This window comes from Amphiprion ocellaris, chromosome 21 (genome assembly GCF_022539595.1).
Source record: "Amphiprion ocellaris isolate individual 3 ecotype Okinawa chromosome 21, ASM2253959v1, whole genome shotgun sequence".
In the NCBI taxonomy this organism is placed as follows: Eukaryota; Metazoa; Chordata; class Actinopteri; family Pomacentridae; genus Amphiprion; species Amphiprion ocellaris.
The window spans coordinates 857346-880304 of record NC_072786.1 but is presented as its reverse complement, the minus strand read 5'-3'; the positions used below and the strand labels follow the sequence as shown (position 1 = coordinate 880304).

General features: G+C 39.4%; 1 protein-coding gene across 7 annotated transcripts in view; it reads right to left on the bottom strand.

The window, feature by feature from the left end:
* cped1 (cadherin-like and PC-esterase domain containing 1) overlaps window positions 1-22959 on the bottom strand; it is a 30708-nt gene that overhangs the window by 3327 nt on the left and 4422 nt on the right. Inside the window, exons 2-19 of one of the 7 annotated variants that reach the window (XM_055006352.1) lie at window positions 21343-21520; window positions 18088-18182; window positions 17929-18013; window positions 17660-17729; window positions 17035-17182; window positions 16826-16953; window positions 16372-16444; window positions 15603-15716; window positions 15498-15566; window positions 15366-15446; window positions 14285-14383; window positions 13844-13947; window positions 13713-13774; window positions 11251-11437; window positions 10988-11156; window positions 903-1002; window positions 345-481; window positions 45-265 (exon numbers count right to left, since the gene is read on the bottom strand). In XM_055006352.1, coding sequence (XP_054862327.1) covers window positions 45-265; window positions 345-481; window positions 903-1002; window positions 10988-11156; window positions 11251-11437; window positions 13713-13774; window positions 13844-13947; window positions 14285-14383; window positions 15366-15446; window positions 15498-15566; window positions 15603-15716; window positions 16372-16444; window positions 16826-16953; window positions 17035-17182; window positions 17660-17729; window positions 17929-18013; window positions 18088-18182; window positions 21343-21520 — 2120 coding nt within the window. Of the gene's footprint in view, window positions 1-44; window positions 266-344; window positions 482-902; window positions 1003-10987; window positions 11157-11250; window positions 11438-13712; window positions 13775-13843; window positions 13948-14284; window positions 14384-15365; window positions 15717-16371; window positions 16445-16825; window positions 16954-17034; window positions 17183-17659; window positions 17730-17928; window positions 18014-18087; window positions 18183-21342; window positions 21521-22959 lie in introns of all 7 variants that reach the window. The other 6 variants (XM_055006349.1, XM_055006351.1, XM_055006348.1 and 3 more) reach the window with 6 other exon arrangements.

Sequence of the window (22959 nt, the reverse complement as noted above, 5' to 3'; positions counted from 1 at the left end):
AAGCTCCGCCTTAAAGATGGAGTCTGGCAGGTAACCGGACTCACCTGTTGAGCAGCTGCAGTAGAGCCCGTCTGAAGGTGGGTCTCTGCTTCTTCCCCAACCAGAACTGAGGATAGTAGGAGTAGCTGACGAGGCTCCGCCCCCCATTCAGGTTCCGGTACACCAGCGTGTCGTGAGCTTTGCCCCAGTCCTCCAGACTAGAGTTGACCCGCTCCATCAGGAAGTACATCATCCCCCGATTGGTCGAGTCTCCGATGAACATCACCTGAGGACAGACGGACCGACAGGTGAGCGACGACAACCAATCAGAGAGCAGGTCAGGACCCGTCATCAGCTGACCTCACCTTCCTGTCCGTCATACACTCCTGCAGCAGGGGGCGGTCCACCAGCGGGTGGTAACAGCCGTCTGGTTGCCAGGCAACCTCCCTCCAATCGCACGTCCTGTTGTCAGAACAGCTGAGACACGGCACCACCCACCGACCTGAGATAGGTGAGATAAACAGACAGGTGAGAGACAGACAGACAGGTGAGACAGACAGACAGACAGGTGAGACAGACAGACAGACAGACAGTCAGACAGACAGACAGGTGAGACAGACAGGTGAGATAGACAGACAGGTGAGACAGACAGGTGAGATAGACAGACAGGTGAGAGACAGACAGACAGGTGAGAGACAGACAGACAGGTGAGACAGACAGACAGACAGGTGAGACAGACAGACAGACAGGTGAGACAGACAGACAGACAGGTGAGACAGACAGGTGAGATAGACAGACAGATGAGATAGACAGACAGGTGAGAGACAGACAGACAGGTGAGACAGACAAACAGGTGAGACAGACAGACAGGTGAGGCAGACAGGTGAGGTGGTGCATGGTGGTGTTAGAGGACGGGTCGGTACCTGGGACGTCTCCAGAGCTGCAGGTCTGATCTGGGCCCTCAGAACTGATGTGAGGCTGAAGACCACAGAACCGACCCGGTTGGACCTGAAGACCACAGTCCTGGAAGAAGACAGAAGAGGACATCACTGAGACCTTCTACTGGCAGCCTTTATACTGGTTTTAAACTGGTTTTAGACTGGCTTTAGACTAGTTTTAAACTGGCTTTAAACTGGTTTAATACTGGTTTTAGACTGGTTTAATACTGGTACTGGACTGCTTTTGAACTGGTGTTTATCCATTTTTTACTGGGTTTTGCCTGTTTTGGGAAACAACACTGGTTTTGGACTGGATTTAAACCGATTTGATAATGATTTTAGCCTGGTTTCAGACAAGTTTTTGGGCTGGTTTTGGTGTAGGACTGGTTTTAAACTGGTTTGGCACTGGTTTTAGACTAGCTTTGAACTGGATTTAAACTGGTTTTGGACTGGTTTCTCACTTCTTTTTTTTAAGTGGCTTTAGACTGGTTTTAAAATGGTTTTAGATTTGGTTTGGGACTGTTATAGGCCAGTTCTGGATTGGTTTGAGGTGTAAGGCTGGTTTTGGACTGGATTTAAACTGGTTTGACTCTGGTTTAAGGCTGGTTTTAGACTAGTTTTGGTGTAGGACTGGTTTTGAACTGGTTTTGGACTGATTTCTGACTTGTTCTTTGAATTGGTTTCCGTCTGGTGTTGGACTGGTTCTCGGTGAATGAGAATTTGGGAAAATGAGCAGCCTTCACTGTCTTCTTCTTCTGTCCTTGAAATCAAAGCTTCTTCTTCTTTATCCGTCCTTCTTCTTCTCTTGCGCCTTTGTGTGTCGGGTCTCGGTGTTTGGAGGTCGAAGGTCAGATAAACTCTCCGGGAGCCTCCAGGTCTGGACAGACTTCAGAGCGTCGGCCGCCACAAACCCTCGCTCTTCTTCTTCTTCTCCTCCTTCTGTTGCAGCGGGTTTCGTCACGGCGGCGTCACATTCTGCATGCCGGCGTCGCAGCTCGCAACAAAGTGCGACAAGAAAACTTAACAGGGATTTTCTTGTTCGTACCTGAGCTCAGAGTAAACGCTGCGGTGCTGCTCTGAGATCAGACCCGGCGACACCACAAACGCCGCCGCCACGCCTTTCATCCACAACAAGCAGCCGTTTGAGGCCGAGCCGCTGCCACGTCGTCAAGATCTGGACTTTCCCCAGACTCACAGGGAAGCAAAAAGAACCGAAAAGCTCTGAAGGAGAGCCGCAGATCCAACATTTAAAGATTTAGAGTCAGAGAACAGGAAGAAAAGATGTTTAAAAGGAGAATAAATTGTAGAAAAATGCAACCAAGGATGAAAATGAACCAAAAGTCCATTAAAATTAACAGTTATGCAAGAAAAATGGAAAATCTGAAGCTTCAGTATTTAATTTTTTTTTTTAAATGAAAACTAAATTTGGATTTTAGTGAGTGTCCTGATAAAGAAAGTTTTTATCTTATTTTTATGGTTTTTGATTAATTTATAACATTTTATACTTCAGGTTTTTGCAATAGTTTGAGGACAACTGTAATACTACTACTACTACTACTACTACTACTAATAATAATAATCTCCACTTTTCAACTCTTAAATTCACCAAACTTTTATTTCTGTTTCTTTTTCCTGAAGGGTTTCTTCATTTCTCATCCACAGCTTCATTTATTCAACATTTGATTAATAAAAACAGGAAGAAAGAGGATTTTTGTTCTTTCTGCTGCTTGAAATATTCAGTTTCCAAACATTCCAAACATTTATCACCTGACAGTAATCAGATTACTTCTAAGTAGAACAGTAAAGTATTTACTCTGATTAAAGTAGGAACCATAGTGGGAACAATCAAGACAATGGTCGAGGTCATATTTGGACAATTTCAAGCCATTTTAGACAAATCTTGAGTTAGTTTGAGTCTGAGACATTTGAGGAAGGTTTGGACCATTTTCACTCGTTTTGGACGGAATTTGGTTGATTCTGGAGAAATCTTTAGTCATTTGAGAACCAATGTTAGTAATTTTTGACAAATTACAAAGATTTTTCCCTTCCTCTGTTCTTTTCCATGTGGAGCCATGATGCAGACATAGATAGACCAGCCCATAGGTCCAGAACTGAGAAGGTTCTGCTGTTCATCATTTACTGATTGAAATCACAGCTGGACTCAGTTTAGTTTCTACTTTGGGGCTGAATTAAATTGAAGTCTCGTTTTTCTGTCTAAGCTTTCCTGCTACTTCTAAAGAGTTTGAGATTCTGCTGCCACCTGCTGGTTCAACGGATCTACACAACTCTTCCACAGCTTCAAATCCACCGAAAACACCTGAAATAATCCAGATAAAAAGCAGCTGCAGGTCCTGAACAACACTGACGGTCTGAACAAACGCTTCAGGAACTACATCTGAGGACTGAAACTAAACAACAACGAGCTAAAAACGTGACGAATGGACAACTAAACGGAAGCTGAAACACTCACAGATCAACAAGCTCCTACTTTTTACAGGATTTTTCACCGTTCTTTAACTTGGTGGATGTTTCTATGACAGTGGTAGAAGCTGTACAGGTTCTAGATCTATGAGGTTTACTACTAATGACCAGTATATGGATATGAAAAGACTTCTGGAAGCTAAAGTACGTATAGAAAAACAATCACATACTGAGCTAATGTTTGTATTGGGCTCAAATAAAGTAAACAGCTTCATTAGATTCATTCTAAACCAGATTTTCTTCATCCAACCAACACTTCCATCTCCGTGCTTCACCGTCAGGACCATGTATTCACCAGTACAACTTCTGTAAAATACTATGTTGAGTTTATAGACTTTCATGTGTTTCTAGAGGGAAAAGTTTTGTAGTTTCACCCTAAAAAAATAAAATAAAAAAAGACATTGTCAGAACACTCAACTAGCTTTTGAGAACCTCCTTTTGTAAATAAATGAAACATAAATCCACAGAGGAACGATGAGTCTTTATTTTCTTTGGATGCTTTCAGCTTCCGTAAACATGAAGCTTTATGGTGACGTGTGTTGAATTAGCTTCATTTCCAGTTTTAGTACGAAAACATCCAGTAAAATCAGTCTCAGATGTTATTAAATTAAACATAAAGACAACATGACGCAGCTTCTAACTCTGCTGATACACCAACAGCTGGACCCCTATGAACATCTGGACCCCTAGGAACACCAACATCTGGACCTCTATGAACACCTAGACCTCTATGAACACCAACATTTAGACCTCTATGAACATCTAGACCTCTATGAACACCTAGACCTCTATGAACACCAACATCTAGACCTCTATGAACACTAACACCTAGACCTCTATGAACATCTAGACCTCTATGAACACCAACATCTAGACCTCTATGAACATCTAGACCTCTATGAACACCAACATCTAGACCAGTATGAACACCAACATCTAGACCTCTATAAACACCAACATCTAGACCTCTATGAACATCAGGTTCTGGTTCCTACCAATGAGTCCCCATCAACATTTAGTCTAAATATCTAAAAATTGGAACCTTGTCTTTCCATACATCAGGTTCTACTGATGCCTCAACAGTTGGAGAACTGTCGACCAGAAACTGTATTTTAGTAGAAATATGGATCCATGCATAGATAAACACTGACAGGAACTTTATGGAGACACTAGACCACCAACTTTTTAAAATTCTGCCCTTTCTTCCATCTTTAAGAGCCAATAATTTCAAATGTGTTCTCTATTGGATCCATTCAATCCATCTGATGTCATGGAAACTATTTCATCTATGTTCTCACCAAACATCATGGATGCTGGAGTTTCTTTTTTTTGAGATTTTGAACCCTTAAAATGGCTTCTCAGGTTGTTTTTTGAGTGAACAGAGGGACATTCTCAGGTCTGAAGACATGAAACTCTCAAAATTCCACCAAAGTATTGAGCAGAACTTGTCTGTTTCAGGTGAATGCATGGTCCTGATAATGAAGCTGAGATGTTTCAGGTGAATGCATGGTCCTGACGGTGAAGCTGAGATGTTTCAGATGAATGCATGGTCCTCACGGTGAAGCTGAGATGTTTCAGATGAATGCATGGTCCTGACAGTGAAGCTGAGATATTTTGGGTCCCAAATAACAAATAAGTGAATAGAATCTAAGACAGTGGATCAGCTGCAGTAAAACTTCAGTAAAATCTGCTGGTTTTAGTTTTAAATTTGACGAGTTTGACCCTAAAGTTTCCTGTTAGTTTAGTAAATCAGAACTTTAACTCTTTAACCGAAGCTTCCCGTCGCTGTTTGAACCTCCTGAAGCCGCCGGTGAAGCGAAGCAAACAGACAGCAGCAGCTTTCATTTCATCTTCTCAGGACTTCAAAGAAGGCCCAGCATCAATGGGTTCTGTGTTCTCCAGAGGCCGATCGGGGGAACCGTTGACCTCGGGGAACCGCCTTCATCTGTCCGGCTCTAATTGAGGCGTCCAACCTGAGGCCACACAGACTCCACAACGAGCTTCATTTCATTCTCAGGTATCAGACGCTCATTATGGACTCCTGCTTTCTGATCGATTCATATCATACTGAGCAGATTCTCCTAAACTAATACAAGAAAATAACTTGTTTTATGTGTCGCTCTGCTTCCATTAAACATATTGATACTAATTATTGTTAAAAATGTTATACTTTTGTGACATAACTCATGGGTTTGTTTTGTGTCTGTTGTCATTTTGACAAGCTACACATATAGAAAAGATTTATTCTGTAGAAAATACGTCTTAGCAATAAAATATGACTTAATACCATAAAATGTGTGTTAATACTGTAAAATCTGTCTTTAAAGTAAGTTCTAAGGTCATAAAATACATCCTATAAATGTAAAATACGTCGTAACACCATAGAACACATCTTGTCATCATAAAATCCTAAAATATGTCTTAAAACCACAAAATACATCATAAAATATGATTTTGAACCATAAAATACTTCTTAAGACCATAAAATACATATTAAGGTTATCAAATACATCATAAAACATATCAATAAAATATGTCTTAACTCCATAATATCGTAAAATATGTCTTTAAAATCTGTCTTATGGTCATAAAATACGTCTTAACGTCATAAAATATGTCTTAGAACAATAAAATACATCTTAAAACCATGAAATACACCTTAAGGTCATAAAATATGTCTTAATGCTCTAAAGTACGTCTTAAAACCCAAAAATACATTTTAGCATCATAAAACATGTCAATAAAATATATCGTATTACTATAAAATAAGTGTTACCACCATAAAACACATATTAATACTGTAAAATATGTCTTTAAAGTACGTCATAAAATAGGTCTTATGCTGATTTAGACATTTTCAGTTATTTTGGGTAAGTTTGCATCATTTTTGACGTTCAGATTTTCTTTTTGTTCTTCTGTAAAAACTCTGGTGTGATTTTGGCATTTTGATTTTGTCTACTTTTTGAGTCTCATTTTTTGTTTTCTCTCTTCTCATTTTTCATTTTATGTGCCTTAGTTTGTGTCTCTGTGACAGTTTGGTCTCATTTCTGTTGTTTTGTCTTCACAAAAACCTGGAATCAACATGTCCAACATTTTTCCAAATGTCACCAAACCCTTCCTGGAACAACATCCTACAGATATTTACATTTCTACAGCCTCTACAAACACTTTAATATCACTCTGCACTCTTTCTTCTGTCGGAGAGAAGAACTCTGTTCGTCTGTTTGAGACCTTTAAATCCACAAAACGAGTTGTGTGTCTTTAATTCCTCTTATTTTGTAGATTTATCCGCCTCCAGAACTCTGTGGAAAACCCAAACGTGGACAAACTTTCTTTTGTTTTCTTGGCAGAAACTGATGGCAGCTGGTTTGTAGTAAGAGATGTTTGTTGTGTTTTCTTGTTGGTCACCAATATTCATTTGTTCTTTGTCCTTGTGAAAACATCTGAGGGAAACATCCCATAATAGAAAACCATCTTCTCCAGCTCTGGAGATGGCACGCTTTCACACAAAGAAAAACTGTGAAGCTGAAATTTAAAACAGTTGGGATGAAACAACCGACAGAAGGAACAAATCAGATCCATGAGAAAATCCGTCAAGAAATCAGAGCGAAGCCGCTCTTCCTCCAGATGAAGCTTGCTGCCGTTTACGACTCATGAAGCAGAGATTTAATTATCACAACAGGATCAGAACGAGATAATTCAAACCGACACCACGAGGAGATCCGAACGAGGAGATAACGAGATGAAAACGAGGTGATAACGAGAAGCTGCTGAGCTCATAAAGAGATCATTAAAACGAGATCATAACAGGCTTATAACGGAAAGAAAACAGGACGGAAACTTAATGAGAAGCTGCTGAGATCATAATGAGATCTTGAGATTGTAATGAGATCGTAATGAGATCATAAATTAAGGAGAAAAAGTTAACACAAAACTTCTGTTCTGTTTAAAATCAGTCTTCACCTTCTATGTGAAGGACTGTGAAATGAAGTATGGAGTGAAATGGTGCTACATGATTGAAACGTAACTGAAACTGAATTCAAAAAGAAAACAAGATTATAAAGGGATTAAAACAAGATCATAACAAGTTTATCATGAAGAGATAATGAGATTATAATGACAAAATAACAAGATTATGACAAAATCATACCAAGAAAACACAGACATTATGTCAATAGTTTAAGGATATCAAAAGAAGAAGAAAACAAGATAAAAATGAGACTACAAGAAACTAAAAACAAGAAGATTATGATGAGGGAATAACGAGAAGATAACAAGATAGTGAGAAGATACTGAGATTGTCATGGCCCCTCCCTGGTCCCTGCATCAGCCCCCACATCTCACCTCCTCCCTCCTTTTCTTCACTCATCCTCCTCTCAGTTCTTCCTCTGCTCTTGCTCTTTCTCCACTGTGCTGCTCTCTGCAGCAGCAGTCCTCAATATTAATCAGTCATCAGCAGAAGTCTGGGCGGCTGCAGCTCAGCACACCTGTTCCCCATCCTCTGCAATAGAAGCTGGTTGGTTCCACACTCCACAGCCTGCCAGATAGTCGCTTCAGCCTGTCAGTGCTGGTTCATGCACATTACAGCTCGTAATTCTCCTGCTCTGCCTGACCTGTGTTCTTCTGTTCCTGGAGGATGGGTTCCCACCTGGACTCTCCTGGATCACCACAGCCTCTCTCTGCTGCTTGCTAGATCCAGCGGTGAACCTTTGGACCGCTGGTCTCCAGGAACCTGCACCACCCCCCGCCCCCCCCCCGCCCAGCCCTTTAGTGAGTTTAGTTAGCTTCTCTTCCTACCCCCGCTTAGTTCATCTTTTGGTTTTAGTTACTCGGTTATTTAACCCTTAGTTATTCCTTCCCTGCTCAGTTTCCCCGTTATTTAATAAAATCTTGTTTAACCTGATCCAGCCATGTCTGTGTGTTCTCTACTTGGGTTCGCCTCAGCCTGTGACAGACATCATGTCGATAAGTTAAGGAAATCAAAACAAGTAGATAACAAGATCATAACGAGGTAATAATGAGATTATAATAAGATCAAAACAAGAAGATAAAGAGAAGAAAACAAGAGTTTAAAGAGAAGATTAAAAAAGAGATCACAAAAAAGATCATAACAAGATTGTATCGAGATAAGAACAATAGATTACGAGATTATAACAAGAAAATTACAAGATTATATCAAGATTATATCAGGTAGATAACGAGACTTCAAAGAGACGATAACTAGATCAGAACAAAAAGATAGTGAGATTATTTTGGGAAGATAATGAGATTTTAAAAAGATAATACTGAAAAAACAACAAGGATATAGCGAGACACTACTGAGATTATACCGGGAAGACAATAAGGAGAAAAAAAAGGGTAAAAAAAGAAGACAACAAGATCGTGACAAGATTATACCGAGATAATACCGCTCTGATGTCGATAAGGAAATCAAGATTAAAACAAGATAAAAACAAGATTGTAGCAAGAAAATTACATGATTATAATGAGATTATATAAGAAAATAAAGAGATTTTAATAAGAAGATAACACGAAGTTGACAAGATTGTACGGTAAAGATAACAAGCTCCTGGTAAGATCATACTGAGAAAACAACCAAGAGATAAAAAGATTATACCAAGATTATACTAAGAAGACAACAAGAATTAAACGAGACGATAAAGAGATCATACCGAGATTATAACGAGACTAGACTGGGAAACAAGATTATGACAGGAGGATAACGAGATCATAAAGAGGAGATAACGAGATTCTAACACCATCATGAGAAGTTCAAACTGCAGCATCATATATACAACAAAGAAGAGTTCTAATATCTGATCTGAACTCTTGAATCTGAAGAACACAGCTGAAGAATCTCAGGTTTGAACATTTCTGTGGACAAAAGAGCGACAAATACCAAAACCTCCAGAGTGTTTTCATTAAAACTGTCGTTAAATAAAGTTTGTTATGAAAGAGAAAAGGTGAATATTGTGGTTTAAATGTGTGACGTTCTTCTGGAGGAAAACTAATGAAGATGTAAACCAGACATGAACGTTCCTGATGTGAGGTCAGAACAAACCGACGTCCTTCTTTATTTCCAGATTAATCTACGGAACGTTTCCTGTTCTCAGCAGAAAGAGAAACTGAGTCTAAATGCAAACGTCCGGCTAAGTTCTGCTGCTGAGGCTGTGAGGAGAATTTAAAGGAGAATCGACGAGCTGCCAGGTTCTCTGCCAGCAACGTTCTCGGAGGAACCGGATCACGAGCCAAAAACAAATGTTAAATCAAAGCCAGAGACCGAAAATCAACCAGCAACAAGAAGCACGGCATCCGAACTGAAAGGGAACTGACAGGAACCACAAATGTCGACTCAGCTTCACATTCGTTCTCCTCGGAACACGTCTGAGCTCAATTTATTACAGAAATATTCAGAAAACCTGTGAGATCATAATTATAAAGTAAAATCATAACGAGAAGAAACCGAGGTCATGATGAGAAGATCAGGAGAAATTAAAAAGATCATAATAATCATGAATCAGCGCGAGAAGATAACAAGATCATGACAAGAAAGATAGGACTGATCATAGCAAAGGACGTAATGAGATTATAATGAGAAGATGAAGAGATAACGAGAAGATACCAAAATCATGACAAGAAGATAATGAGATCCTAATAAGATCTTAATGACAAGATAACAATATTATAACGAGATTAAAATGAGGAGATAATGAGATCATGACAAGAACGATAGAACTGATCATAGCGGGAACATAACGAGATAAAAATGAGATTGTGACGAGAAGATAATGAAACTATAATGAAAAGATGATGGGATACTAACAAGATCATAATGAGATTAAAATGAGGACATAATGAGATCATGACAAGAAAGATAGAACTGATCATAGCAAGGACCTAACGAGAAGATAACGAAATGATAATGAGATGATAACGAGAAGATGAAGAGATAATGAGAAGATACCAAGATCATAATGAGAAGATAACGATATAATGAGATTATAGTGAGCCTATACCAAGACGAGATAATACAGAGATAACAACAAGATTATAAAGAGAAATTTATGAGATACTAACAAGATTATAACGAGAAGATAATGAGATCAAAACTAAATTATAATGAGGAGCTAATGAGATAATAATGAGATTATAAGGGGAAGATAATAAGAAGATAACGAGGCTAAAAAAAAAAAAAAAAAAAATCAAATCGAGCTTGTAACCAAATTATGAGATCAAAACAAGAACATGAGGTTATAACGAGAAGATAATGATATCAAATCTAAATTATACTGAGGAGATAATGAGGTAATAATGAGATTATAAGGGGAAGATAATAAGAAGATAACGAGGCTGTAACCAAATTATGAGATCAAAACAAGATGATAACGAGATAATAACTAGATTATAAGGAGATGATGCTGCTCACTAATTGCTACAACAAAGAGCCACTAAGAACCAACTATCTAACGGTGACTTGATCACTTGATCGATTATTGGATCAGTAATCTTTCACCACATCTGAAGATAAACCATTGATATCGTCCTGAAGGCAGAAATAAAATCAGCCAGTCAGGAAGCAGTTGACCCACCTGCAGGAAGCTGCACATCACATGATCGCCAAACATGGGCAGGCTGGGCCGGCTCTCACGGAACACGTGGACGGTGTAGATCGTCATGACGATGGGCTCCGGATCGGCGCCATCCGTCACCAGGATGCTGATCCTGCTGTTGCCAAGGCCGACGGGGAAGTTTGCCATCCTGGAGGGAAGAAACGATGAAGATTACCCGGTCTATGAGGTCAGAGGTCTGGTTCCGGATTTGGATCTGGATCTGGTCCTGGTTCTGGTCCTACCTGGGACCTCGGTGCTCGTCCAGGTGAACGCTGCAGGCTGAACTCATCGGTTCTGGACGGATTCTGATGGTCACCGTGTCGAAGGTCACCTCGGCCCGATACTCCTTTACCTGAGGACTGAAGGACGGAGTCAAGCTGAGGGCGGGGTCAGTGTAGATCTGCCGGAGATGGGGGTCCACACAGGAACCTGCAACACAGCAGAACCAATCAGAACGTAATAAAAAGAACCACAAAATGACCAAAAAGAACCACAAAATAAACAAAAAAATGATCAGAAAGAAAAACAAAATAAACAAAAAAATGACCAAAAAGAACCACGAAACGACCAAAAAGAACCACAAAACGACCAAAAACAACAACACAAGGACCAAAAAAACCCACAAAACTACCAAGAAGAACAACAAAGCGACCAAAAAGAACAACAAATTAACCACAAAGAACCACAAAACTACCAAAAAGAACCACAAAACCTACAAAGAACCACAAGACAATCAAAAAGAACCACAAAACGATCAAAATAGACAAAACAACAACAAAGAGACACAAAATGACCAGAAAGAAGTACAAAATTACCACAAAAAAATGCAAAATTACCACAAAATTACTACAAAATGATTCCAAATTCCCAGAAAAAGACAAAACAGCTGCAAAGAAAACCTATTTGTGGCTGTTTTGAGTATTTTCACATTGTTTTTGTGGTCATTTTACACCTCTCTGTGCACATTTAATGTGTTTTCATAGTAATTTTGCGTCATGTTTTGGTATTTTTATGTCTTTTTGTGATCGTTTTTGTGTTACACTGCCTGCAGTTCAACCAGAAGAAGAACCAGAAAGAAGAACGCTTCGGTTTTCGTGGGATCTGGTGCAAATTTTTGAATAATTAGATAAATTAGAGAACGATGTGACTTGAATGAAGTTTTGTGATTATAAGCTCAGATTTTCTTGGTGAAACCAATCGTCACTAATGATGCGTTCAAGGCCCGTCCAGTGGTGGAAAATCTGATGATTCTTTCTGTTATATTCAGAAACTCTACCTATAAATTCTGTCTGAAGCTTCCACACGTTCTGTCTTAAAGGTTTTCTGTCCGATTCTAAGTCGTCTCATCTTCATTTCTCTGAATCTTATATTTCAACATCTTTTTCTTCTCTTCCGTTTGTGGTTTTGGTGTTTATGTGACAACCAATGAACACAACAAGACTCATGAAGCAGTGAACAAAGAAAATAAAAACCTTTAACTAAACCCAGACGAGTCAGAATTTAAGCCGTCGTGATGAGAGTTTAACAAGCTGTTAAAGATCTCAGTTATTATTCAGTCAGTTGCTGTTTTCATCCTGAAGATAAACAAACGAATAAAACTTCTGCTGGATTCAGTTTACAATGCTTTAAAAACAGCTTTTATTTGATATTTTAAGGTTTTACTTTTTTATTTTACTGCTTTTTTAATTGCTTTGTATATTTTAATGCTTTCCTAATCAGCTTCTAATTGCAGTTTTACAAGGTACAATAAAGTTTAATAATAGTAGATTATTATGGTATTAAGGGACAGAAAGTAGTTTTATAGCATAGTTATAAGTAATATAAGACAGAAACTGAGCAACAGGTGGTGCCATTTTTACACAGGAACCTGGAACACAGCAGAACCAATCAGAACATAAAGAACAAAAATAACGACTAAATAGCCAAAAAGAACCACTAAATATACAAAAAGAACCACTAAATATCCAAAAACAACCACTAAATATACAAAAAGAACCACTAAATATCCAAAAACAACCACTAAATATACAAAAAGAACCACTAAATATCCAAAAAGATCCACTAAATACACAAAAAGAACCACTAAATACACAAAAAGAATCACTAAATATACAAAAAGAACCACTAAATGATTAGTTTTCTACTAAATCCATCATCTGTAAACATTTTTAAAAAACAATAATTTCTCTCCAGTTAAAACAATAAATCATAAAACTGAAGCAGAATAAAAACTGGAGACAATAATAATAAATAAAAAAACAACAAAATGTAAATATTTATAATTATAATAGGAGCTAGTATTGTAGTAGGATTTATTATAATAAAATATAAAAATCATGACAATAATAATTTTATATTTAATAACAACATTATTATAGTAAATGTCAAAAATAAAAATATTTTAAAAATAAATTACACTGATAAATAATAATAATAATAGAATATGTATTACTATAATCATAAAAAGCTATTTCAGAACTTACTATTTATTACAGTAACAGTTATTGCTAATAAAGTTATTTAATAATGAGTATAAATGTATAAATAAACAACTTTTCTGCTACTAATGTGGACGACAAAGATATCTTATTTGGATTTCGGATTTTCTTCATCTATAAAAAGACAAATAAACCAGAAATAAATGAAATTAAATTATATTAATGATAATAATTAAAAGCATCGTATCGGACTAAATCAGTTTTACCTTCATTCTGTGAAGATGACTGAGCCGGCTGCTGATTGGTCGGTTCCTCCGCCTCGTCAGTCCTGCAGGAAACAGGAAGTGATGTCACAGAGTTCAGACAGCGAATCAGCTGACAGCGTTGATCGTCTCACCTGCAGCTGATGTTTGTCTGCAGCTCGTAGAAACTCATGATCCTTGACAGAAGGTTGGAGATGCCGAGAGACGAAGGAGACGAAGAGGAAATGCTGGGACAGATCTGGAGACAGGAAATGACATCATCAGAGACAAAAAACAAACACAAGTAAACTCAAAACAGCCACAAAGAGACACAAAGAGAGACAAAACGACCACACAGAGACACAAAACGACCACAAAAAACCCCCCAAAACAACAAAGATGGAAAATGTTCCCCAAAAGACCTAAAATTGCCAAAACAAAACAACAAAACTGAGACACAACTCTCTTGGAAAAATGTTAATTTTAGTCTTTTTTTTGACCGTTATAGTTGAGTCACCTGATCAAACCAGACCAGCAGGAGGCAGTAAAACACCACAGAAGAAGAAGAAGGAGAAGAAGGAGAAACTGAAGCCTACCAGCTGAAACGCTGATGGAGTTTTAATCTGCTGCTGAAACTGCAGCAGAACAAGAAGTTGGTTCTCTGACAAACATTCAGTCGTTCTGCAGGAACCGAGCTGAGAACCAAACACAATGAAAAATAAAAACTGCTGTTAAAACTGAAAAATAAAACCGTTTATTTCCTTCACTTCATGTTTTTAATCATTAACCTTTATGGGTTTTTTTATTTTTAAATGATTCTTGGCGTTTTTCTTTGTAAAATTCACTAAAATATAAAAATCACAGAAATATGAATAAAAATTCTAGATAAATTCTCTATTTATATGAATAATCTCATTAATTCTGACTTTAGATCTGCTGCTTTCTCCTCTCTTCAGATTTTAGAGATCAGTTTAGACAATTTGGTTTTTTGCAATGCATTTAAACAAATTTAATTAGCAAAAGAAAAAGGTTTTATTTCATTAACTTCATTAACTATTTCCATTTAACTCTATATTTTTTTATTTCAATATTTACATACACATATTATTGTTTATTTATTTATTATTTTTAACAATTTCTTCATCTGTTTATTTGTAGAATTTATTCATTTTATTAATTTTCAATCTGCATCTATGTTTTGTTTTGTTTATTTTAATATATTTTGTAAGTGTGTTAATTCTTGGTTTATTTATACAACGGTATTTATTCCAGTTTTTAATTAGATTATTATTATTATTATTTCCAGTTGTTTTAAAATATTAATTTCATCTAATTATTTAAATACATATTCATTTAATTCATGTAATTTTTATTTATTTATGTCATACTTCTTTTATTTAATACATGAATTTATTCTATTTATTTCACTTTATTAATTACATTTATTTATGCTTTAATTTGTTATTGATTTAATACAATGAAGTCTTTATCTGGACATGAATTTAATTTATTTATAATTGATTTTCTGATTGGTTAATTAATTTCTGTGAATTATCTGAACTATTTATCAATAACAGATTTAATTATTCATTTATTTCCTTTTCATCTCTCGTATCAACAAACTGGAACTCAATAAAACTCATTAAACAAACAAATTTAATTAATTTATGGACTCACCTGTTCCCTTGTCTCTGAGGAGGACAGCTGTGTGTCTGTCTCCAGGTGTGTGTCTGTCTCCAGGTGTGTGTCAGTCTTCAGGTGTGTGTCTGTCTCCAGGTGTGTGTCCTCCAGGTGTGTGTCAGTCTTCAGGTGTGTGTCCTCCAGGTGTGTGTCTGTCTCCAGGTGTGTGTCTGTCTCCAGGTGTGTGTCTGTCTCCAGGTGTGTGTCTGTCTCCAGGTGTGTGTCTGTCTCCAGGTGTGTCCTCAGCGGCAGCAGGAAGTTCATGACGTCCTCCAGGATCAGATCTTTGGTTATTTGTCCTTCAAAAGTTTCATCGCTCAGAGAAGAAAACGTCCAATCAGAGTTCACCTGAAGAGGAGGAGAAAAACATCACACACCTGGTTCCTGCGGTTCTCCAAGAACCGAAATCTTCAGTTCTTTTTGTTAGAAACACGAGGAACCATTCAGGTTTATCGACTTTGTTTTGGTTCCTCAAGACGTTCCACCTTCATCTAAGAGGATTCTTCGGTTCCTACGAATTTGTTCTCTCCTCTAAAACCACACGGCTGGCAGGGAACGTTCCCAGAACATTGGAGAACATTACAGACGAGTTCCAACATCAAGAAAATGCTTCAATCTAATGTTCCAAGAACGTTTAAAAGATGATTATATATTCATAGGAAACTGTCAGGAACACAGACGATGTTCTATGAAAACAAAGAGAGAACGTTTTGAAACCAACATCCCTCTCTTAGAACCTTTGTGGAACATGAAGTTCTACCCGGGGTTGTCGTGTTTGTTGTGTTTGAGGCCTGGTGAGGTTCTGCTGCAGAACAACGGCCTCCTTCAGGGGTTGAATTCCTGCTCTGATCAGCGAAGCGTCTCCAATTACAGCTTCGTCTGGAATCCGTCAGAGTTCTATTTCCAAAACACGTTTCGAGTTCTCGGTTCTCTGAGTTCTGTGTTCCGCAGCCAGCAGGGCAGTTTACACCAAAACACTGAGACAATAACGAATTACTGTTACCTGGACGACCACAGGTGAGATGGAACCGCTGAACAGCAGAGTGAAGGTGAGCAGCTGGAAACACAGAACACACCTGGAACACAAAGAGAGGTTCATGAAGCAGCCAGCAGGGGGCGATAAAAATAGAATAATAATACAATAAGCAGCCAGCAGGGGGCGATAAAAATATAACAATAATACAATAAGCAGCCAGCAGGGGGCGATAAAAATATAACAATAATACAATAATCAGCCAGCAGGGGGCGATAAAAATATTATAATACAATAATCAGCCAGCAGGGGGCGATAAAAATATAATAATGGTACAATAATCAGCCAGCAGGGGGCAACAAAAATATAATAATACAATAATAATAATACAATAATTAGTTTTATTTAAGTCTTTATTTAAGTCTTATTTTGAAAATCTAAATATGTTTTCCAGTAAAAACTGGTTCCAAAATCCGGAACTCACCTGCTGATTGGTCGCTGCATCTCATTGGCTGTCGCTGCCTGCAGCACCTCACCTATCACCTGCTTCACCTGCCCCAAGGCCTGATGGCAGTTGGTTGGTCCAAGCTGCTGCAGCAGGAAGTCGCTGAGCTGAAAGGAGGCCGAGGAAGACGAAGGTTAGACCACAGGTAAACAACAAACAAACAAACAAACAGTTTCCAGGTGCTTCACCTTCACAGGTCGACCCCTCGGCTGCTGATTGGTCGTCACCACGCTGATGTCATGCAGGAAGGAGGTCAGCGGCATCACCGAGGTTACCAGGGCGTAAACATTCACCATGGCAACCAGAGCAGGAGGAGGAGCTTCCACAGGTGAGTCACTGTCAGAGAAACAGAAACAGACAGCGTCACCTGGCTGGAAACCAGAACCAGAAGCAGACCAGACCCGGATCAGAACCAGAGTAGAACCGGACCAGAAACAGAACTAGACTAGAACCAGACCAGAACCAGAACCAGAACCAGATCGGAACGGGACCAGAACCAGTTCAGAACCAGACCAGAACTGGATCAGAACCAGACCAGAACCGGACCAGAAATGGATCAGAACCGGACCAGTACCAGACCCAGAATCGGACCAGAACCAGACCCAGAACCGAACCAGAAGCGGGCCAGAACTGGGTTAGAACCGGATCAGAACCAGACCAGAACCGGACCAGAACCAGACCGGAAACAGATTAGAACCACACTAGAACCAGACTAGAACTGGATTAGAACCAGACTAGAACCGGACCAGACTCTAAACTCAGAGTGTCAGGCCGTTGAATCTGTTTTCTATCCAGGTGTAAAACTCGCCTCACCTGTCTGGAGGAATCTGCAGCATCTGACTGGTCGATCCACAGGAGTGCGGCCTCATGGGTAAATCAGATCCTGACATGAAAAACAAACAAACAGCAGTTTTAAATCAAATTAGAGAATAACTGAAGTTAAAAACCTCCTCTCAGCTGACTGACTTCAGGTAATTTAACTGTTTAAATCCAAATATCAGCTAATCAGAGACTCTTCATGTTCAACTGGACAACATGCTGCATTTAGCTCCGCCCCCTCCCGTGGATGCACCTGGACTCACCTGTCGGCAGTAAGCTGCTGTAGAAGCGACACACACCTCCACCTGCGTCAGAGAACGCCTCCAGCAGACCAGGCAGCAGGTTCACCTGAGGACACACATCAAAAGGTGAGCTGTGATGTCACCAGACAGGTGAGGTGACTGAGGACAGGTAAGTCTCACCGTCTGATGACGCTGCAGCTGAGAAAAGGAAATCCTCCTGAGACAACTCTGCTCCGAAGAACCGAGACACAGCAGGAGGCTCCACCCACCGTCACCTGTAACCATGGAGACAGACAGGAAGTTACACCTCTAACCATGGAGACAGACAGGAAGTTACACCTGTAACCATGGAGACAGACAGGAAGTTACAACCATAGAGACAGGAGGTTGTTACAAAATAAAAGTTTTATTTTTAACTGAACGTGACTGTTATTTTCTATTTTTTTAAAAAAGTTTTCTGTTTTTATCTATTTAGAAGTTTATTTATGAATCATCTTAATTATATTTGTGTAGTTTTGTGTTAAATAGTTTTATTTTGGGTAGTTTTGTGCTAAATAGTTTTATTTTGTGTAGTTTTGTGTTAAATAATGATATTTTGGGTAGTTTTGTGTTTATTTTTTTATTATTATTATTTTATTTTATTTTATTATCCCTCATTAATCCCACGAGGGGAAATTCAGATTTTCACATCTCTCCCCAATTGGGGGAGTCAGAGCGATGGGTCAGCCACAGTACAGCGCCCCCTGGAGCAGGAAGGGTTAAGGGCCTTGCTCAAGGGCCCAACAGTGGCCACATCGGGGCTTGAACCTCTGACCTTCTGATCAGTAGTCCAGAGACTTAACTGTTGCGCCACCACTGCCCACCTTTAATGGCTATGTTTTGTGTAGTTTTGTGTTTAATAATGATCTTTTGTGTAGTTTTGTGTTTAATGGTTAAGTTTTGTGTAGTTTTGTGTTTATTTTTCCTGTTATTTTTGTCTTTAACTGCAGTAAACGGCTCTAAAAAGCAGCTTCACTAGAACAAGAGACGTGAAGCAGCAGCAGGAATGTGGGTTCTCATGATGGAGCACAGAGGGAGAACCGACCACCAAATATGGATAAACATGTGGAAGTGATTGTGGATCGACAGGAAACGTTCTGCTGCGGTTTCTGGACGGAGCTGTTTGGAGTTTTCAGCCCCGAGGAAGGAAGAGAAAAGAAAAGAGGTTTAGAACAGACAGAATCTGAACACAGAAAACAGACTTTAAACTTCAGATAAAGGAGTTTTTAGTGAAACACGTCGGACTGATTTGTTGCTTTTGTGTTAAAATTGAAGTTACTGTTAGAACCTCAGTGCTTCTGGTGTTTGTTCTGCTGAAGAGTTCTGGTTCTAGAGGTTCTAGAGGTTGAACACTAACAGTCTGTTCCAGCTGCTGTCAGGAAATCTCCACCCAGAAACACTCGACCTCAAACACACCTCAGCAGACGGCCGGACGTCGACCACACACATTTATTTATGTCTGAAATTTACTGCCAGGACCGGGCAGCTTCTTCTGGAACGTTGGGAATGTTTCACTGACAGAGAACAACTTCTAACCGAGATAAATTCAGTGAATATCTTGAAATGGTCCAAAGGTGAGTGGTGAACTGCCAGAAAGGTTTTCTAGATTCCTTCCAACCTCCTCTGTCTGCATAAAGTAGTGCTGGAACCCACCGTGGAACCCTCCAGAGCAGTGGTTCCCAACCTGTTTGGCTTGGAGCCCCCCCTATAAGCTGCACCCCAGCCCCAGTGCCCCCACTGCTGCAGAGTGTTATTAGAACAGGAAGTACTACAGAAACAAAAATGGAGAGGAAAAGGCAGCCTCTAAAAACCTGCAGCAGGTTTAAATAGCACATTTTCTTTTCTCAGTGAGTCCAGTTTTCTCCACTATCAAAAGGCTCAGAAACTGGAGGAAACTCTGACAGGAAGAGGTCTGGAATAGCCAAAGCCACAACAGAACCAGAAGACCAGTTTGTGAGAGTCAACAGCTTCAATCAGCTTCATAGTGGTCCAAAGTCTCAGTTTATAATCTGCCCAAAACACATTGAATTGTGGCCAGAATAACACAAAATCTCTCTAAAAGAAGCTAAAATACAGCTAAAATGACTAAATTTGATAAAATTACTTAGAATTTTTCCAAAGCTGATTTCAAATCTGTCTAAAACAGCTTAAAACCCTTTCAAAATGACTAACAATGACTCAAAACTTGACCAAAATGTCTTAAAATCCTCCAAAAATAAAATAAATTGCAGCCAGAATAACCCAAAATGTGTAGAAAACAACCTAAAATGTGGCTGAATTGACAAAACCTGTACAAAATTACCAAAAACCATCCAAAACAACTTGGCCAATTTGGCCAAAATGACACAGAAACCTGTCCGACATGCTTGAGAATCGGTATAAAACGAGCTAAAATGGAACCAGGTTTCTGAGAGTCAGCAGCTTCTATCAGCTTCACAGTGGTTGTAGGAAGAAGTCTCAGTTTGTGGAGAGAAGACTTGGAGCTGCAGCAGAAAGCCGTTGTTCAGACGTCAGAATCAGAGAAAGAGGCTTCCTGGACCATGAAACATCATCAGTGGATCACTGAAGACTGGAAGAAGGTCTGATGGACAGACGGATGGACAGACGGATGGATGGATGGATGGATGGATGGATGGATGGATGGATGGATGGATGGATCTAAATCTGAAACCTTTGGTTCATCAGCAGGATGTTTGTAGCCATCAGTAGGAGAAAGGACAGTTCCTCAGTGGAACATCAGCTGTCAAACATGGAGGAGGAAGCATAATGGTCTGGGGTTGTTCTGCTGGATCCAGGGTCGGTTCTTGCACACAGTGAGAGGAACCCTGACCCTAAACAGCTACCACAGCATTCTGCAGCTCCATGCAGAACCCTCTGGTACGTTCTAGTTGGTCAGAGGTTCATCCTACAGCAGATAATGAGCCAAAACATTAGTCCAAGCTCTGTAGAACCAGCTCAGGAACAAAGAACAAGATGGTTGAGAACATGGAGTCTCCAGACTTAAACCCCATGGAGCTGGTTTGGATGAACTGGACAGAAGAGTGAAAGCAAAGAACCTACAAGAACCACACATTTATGGGAACTTCTGCTGCAGAGCTGGAAAAACTTTGTGAAGAATATTTGATTTCCACTGAGGAAAGAATCTAACAGCTGAATGAGTGTCCAAAGGTGGAACTTTAGAAGTTTAGAAACATTTTGGTTTCTAAATTGATTTTTTTGTTTGTTCTCTGCGTTAATTTCAGAGAACACTGAGACATTAACACGCAGAATTTACTGTAAAAACCAGAACCATTGGGTGTTCTAAAACTCCTGACTGGTTCTGTAAATGCATATCTGTATATATATGAGACTGTGTGTTCCTGCGGCCCCTGAAGGCACCGTGGTGCGTTCACTGACCCGGTCTCAGGAAGCTGCTGGTTTCTGCGTACCGGGTCGTCTGGACCTGGAAGCCCGTCTGCTGCAGAACCCTCTGGTACAGCTGGACCTCGGGGTCCCACACCGGCCTCCGACCCGTCAGAACCACGGCCCAACGGCGCCGCCTGGAGGGGAGGAGCCTCTGGGACGAGATCCGGACCTGAGGGGACACAGAGGAGGACGTTAGGGAATGGAACCAGAACAAGAAGTTTGTTTTAGAACATAAAGAAAAAGAACCAACAGTTTGCCTTATAGAACATGAAGGAACAGAACCAGAACCAGAGGTTTGCTTTAAAGAACGTGGGGGAACAGAACCTGCTGTTTGTTTTCAGAACCAGAACCGCTATTTATTTTTTAAGAACATGAAGGAACAGAACCAGAAATTTTGAGAACATGACCAGAACCAGCAGCTTTCTGTTTTAGAACCAGAACCAGCAGCGTTCTGTTTTTAAAGAACCAGAACCAGCAGGGTTGTTTTCAGAACCAGAATCGGCATTTAGTTTTTAAGAACATGAAGGAACAGAACCAGAAATTTTCAGAACATGAACAGAACCAGCGGGGTTCCGCTTTAGAACCAGAACCAGCAGGGTTCTGTCCTCCATCTGTTTTACATTCAGCTCCAGTTTCTGTTTTTCTTCCTGTCAAGGTCAAAAACTCAGAACGGAAACAAACCAGAACAAAGATTTCAGCCTCAAAGAACACAGACACACAACATGAACACCCACACACAAGTAGAACGTCTATACAAATACACAAAAACAGACACAAAATCAACACAAAAAGACACTAAATGAACATAAAATGAAGCAAAAATACCACAAAAAAGACAGAAACGAAGAGGAAAAATGGGCTAAATTAACATAAAAAGGCATAAATGAACACAAAAGTAAACACTGTGACTAAAAGGACAGGAAGAGATGAAAAAGTAACACAAAGGCACACAAAACAACCACAAACAGACAGAAATTGAACACAAAAAGTGACAGACAAAAACACAAAATCATGAAAAAGGAACAGAAAGAGATGAAAAGCTAAGACAGAATTACCACAAAAGGCTGGAAACAAACATAAAAACACACAAAATAAACACAAAAAAACACACAATTACAACAGAGACAAAAAAAAATGACAACAGACGAATAAAACGAGCAGAAAAGAGGAACACAAAGACACACAAATGATCTATTCTCCAGGTTCTAATGAGGCTGTAAATCTGTTCAACAGCTGCTGCAGTAAAACCTCCTCACCTGTCTGTCAGCTGCCAATCACACGGCTTGGCTGGTCGTCATGACGACAGAACCAGAGCCTGAGGTCATCAGAGGTCTTCAGGTTTAGTGATTATCTGGTTTCTGTGTTTAAAGCTCAGATCTGAGGCTCTTTAATGAGATATTAAAAGTTATTTATGGATATTTAAAACTGGATAAAAAAACATTAAAATTTACCAGAGAGTTTAAAATCACTGGTATAAATTATGGGATGGATTCTGTGTTTTCTGGTTAATTTTAGGGGGTTTTCATCTCTTAAAAAGACTTTAAATAATCTGATCAAACCTCTAGAACCCAACAGGACGCTGAGTAGATGGTCATGGACTCTGTAGGT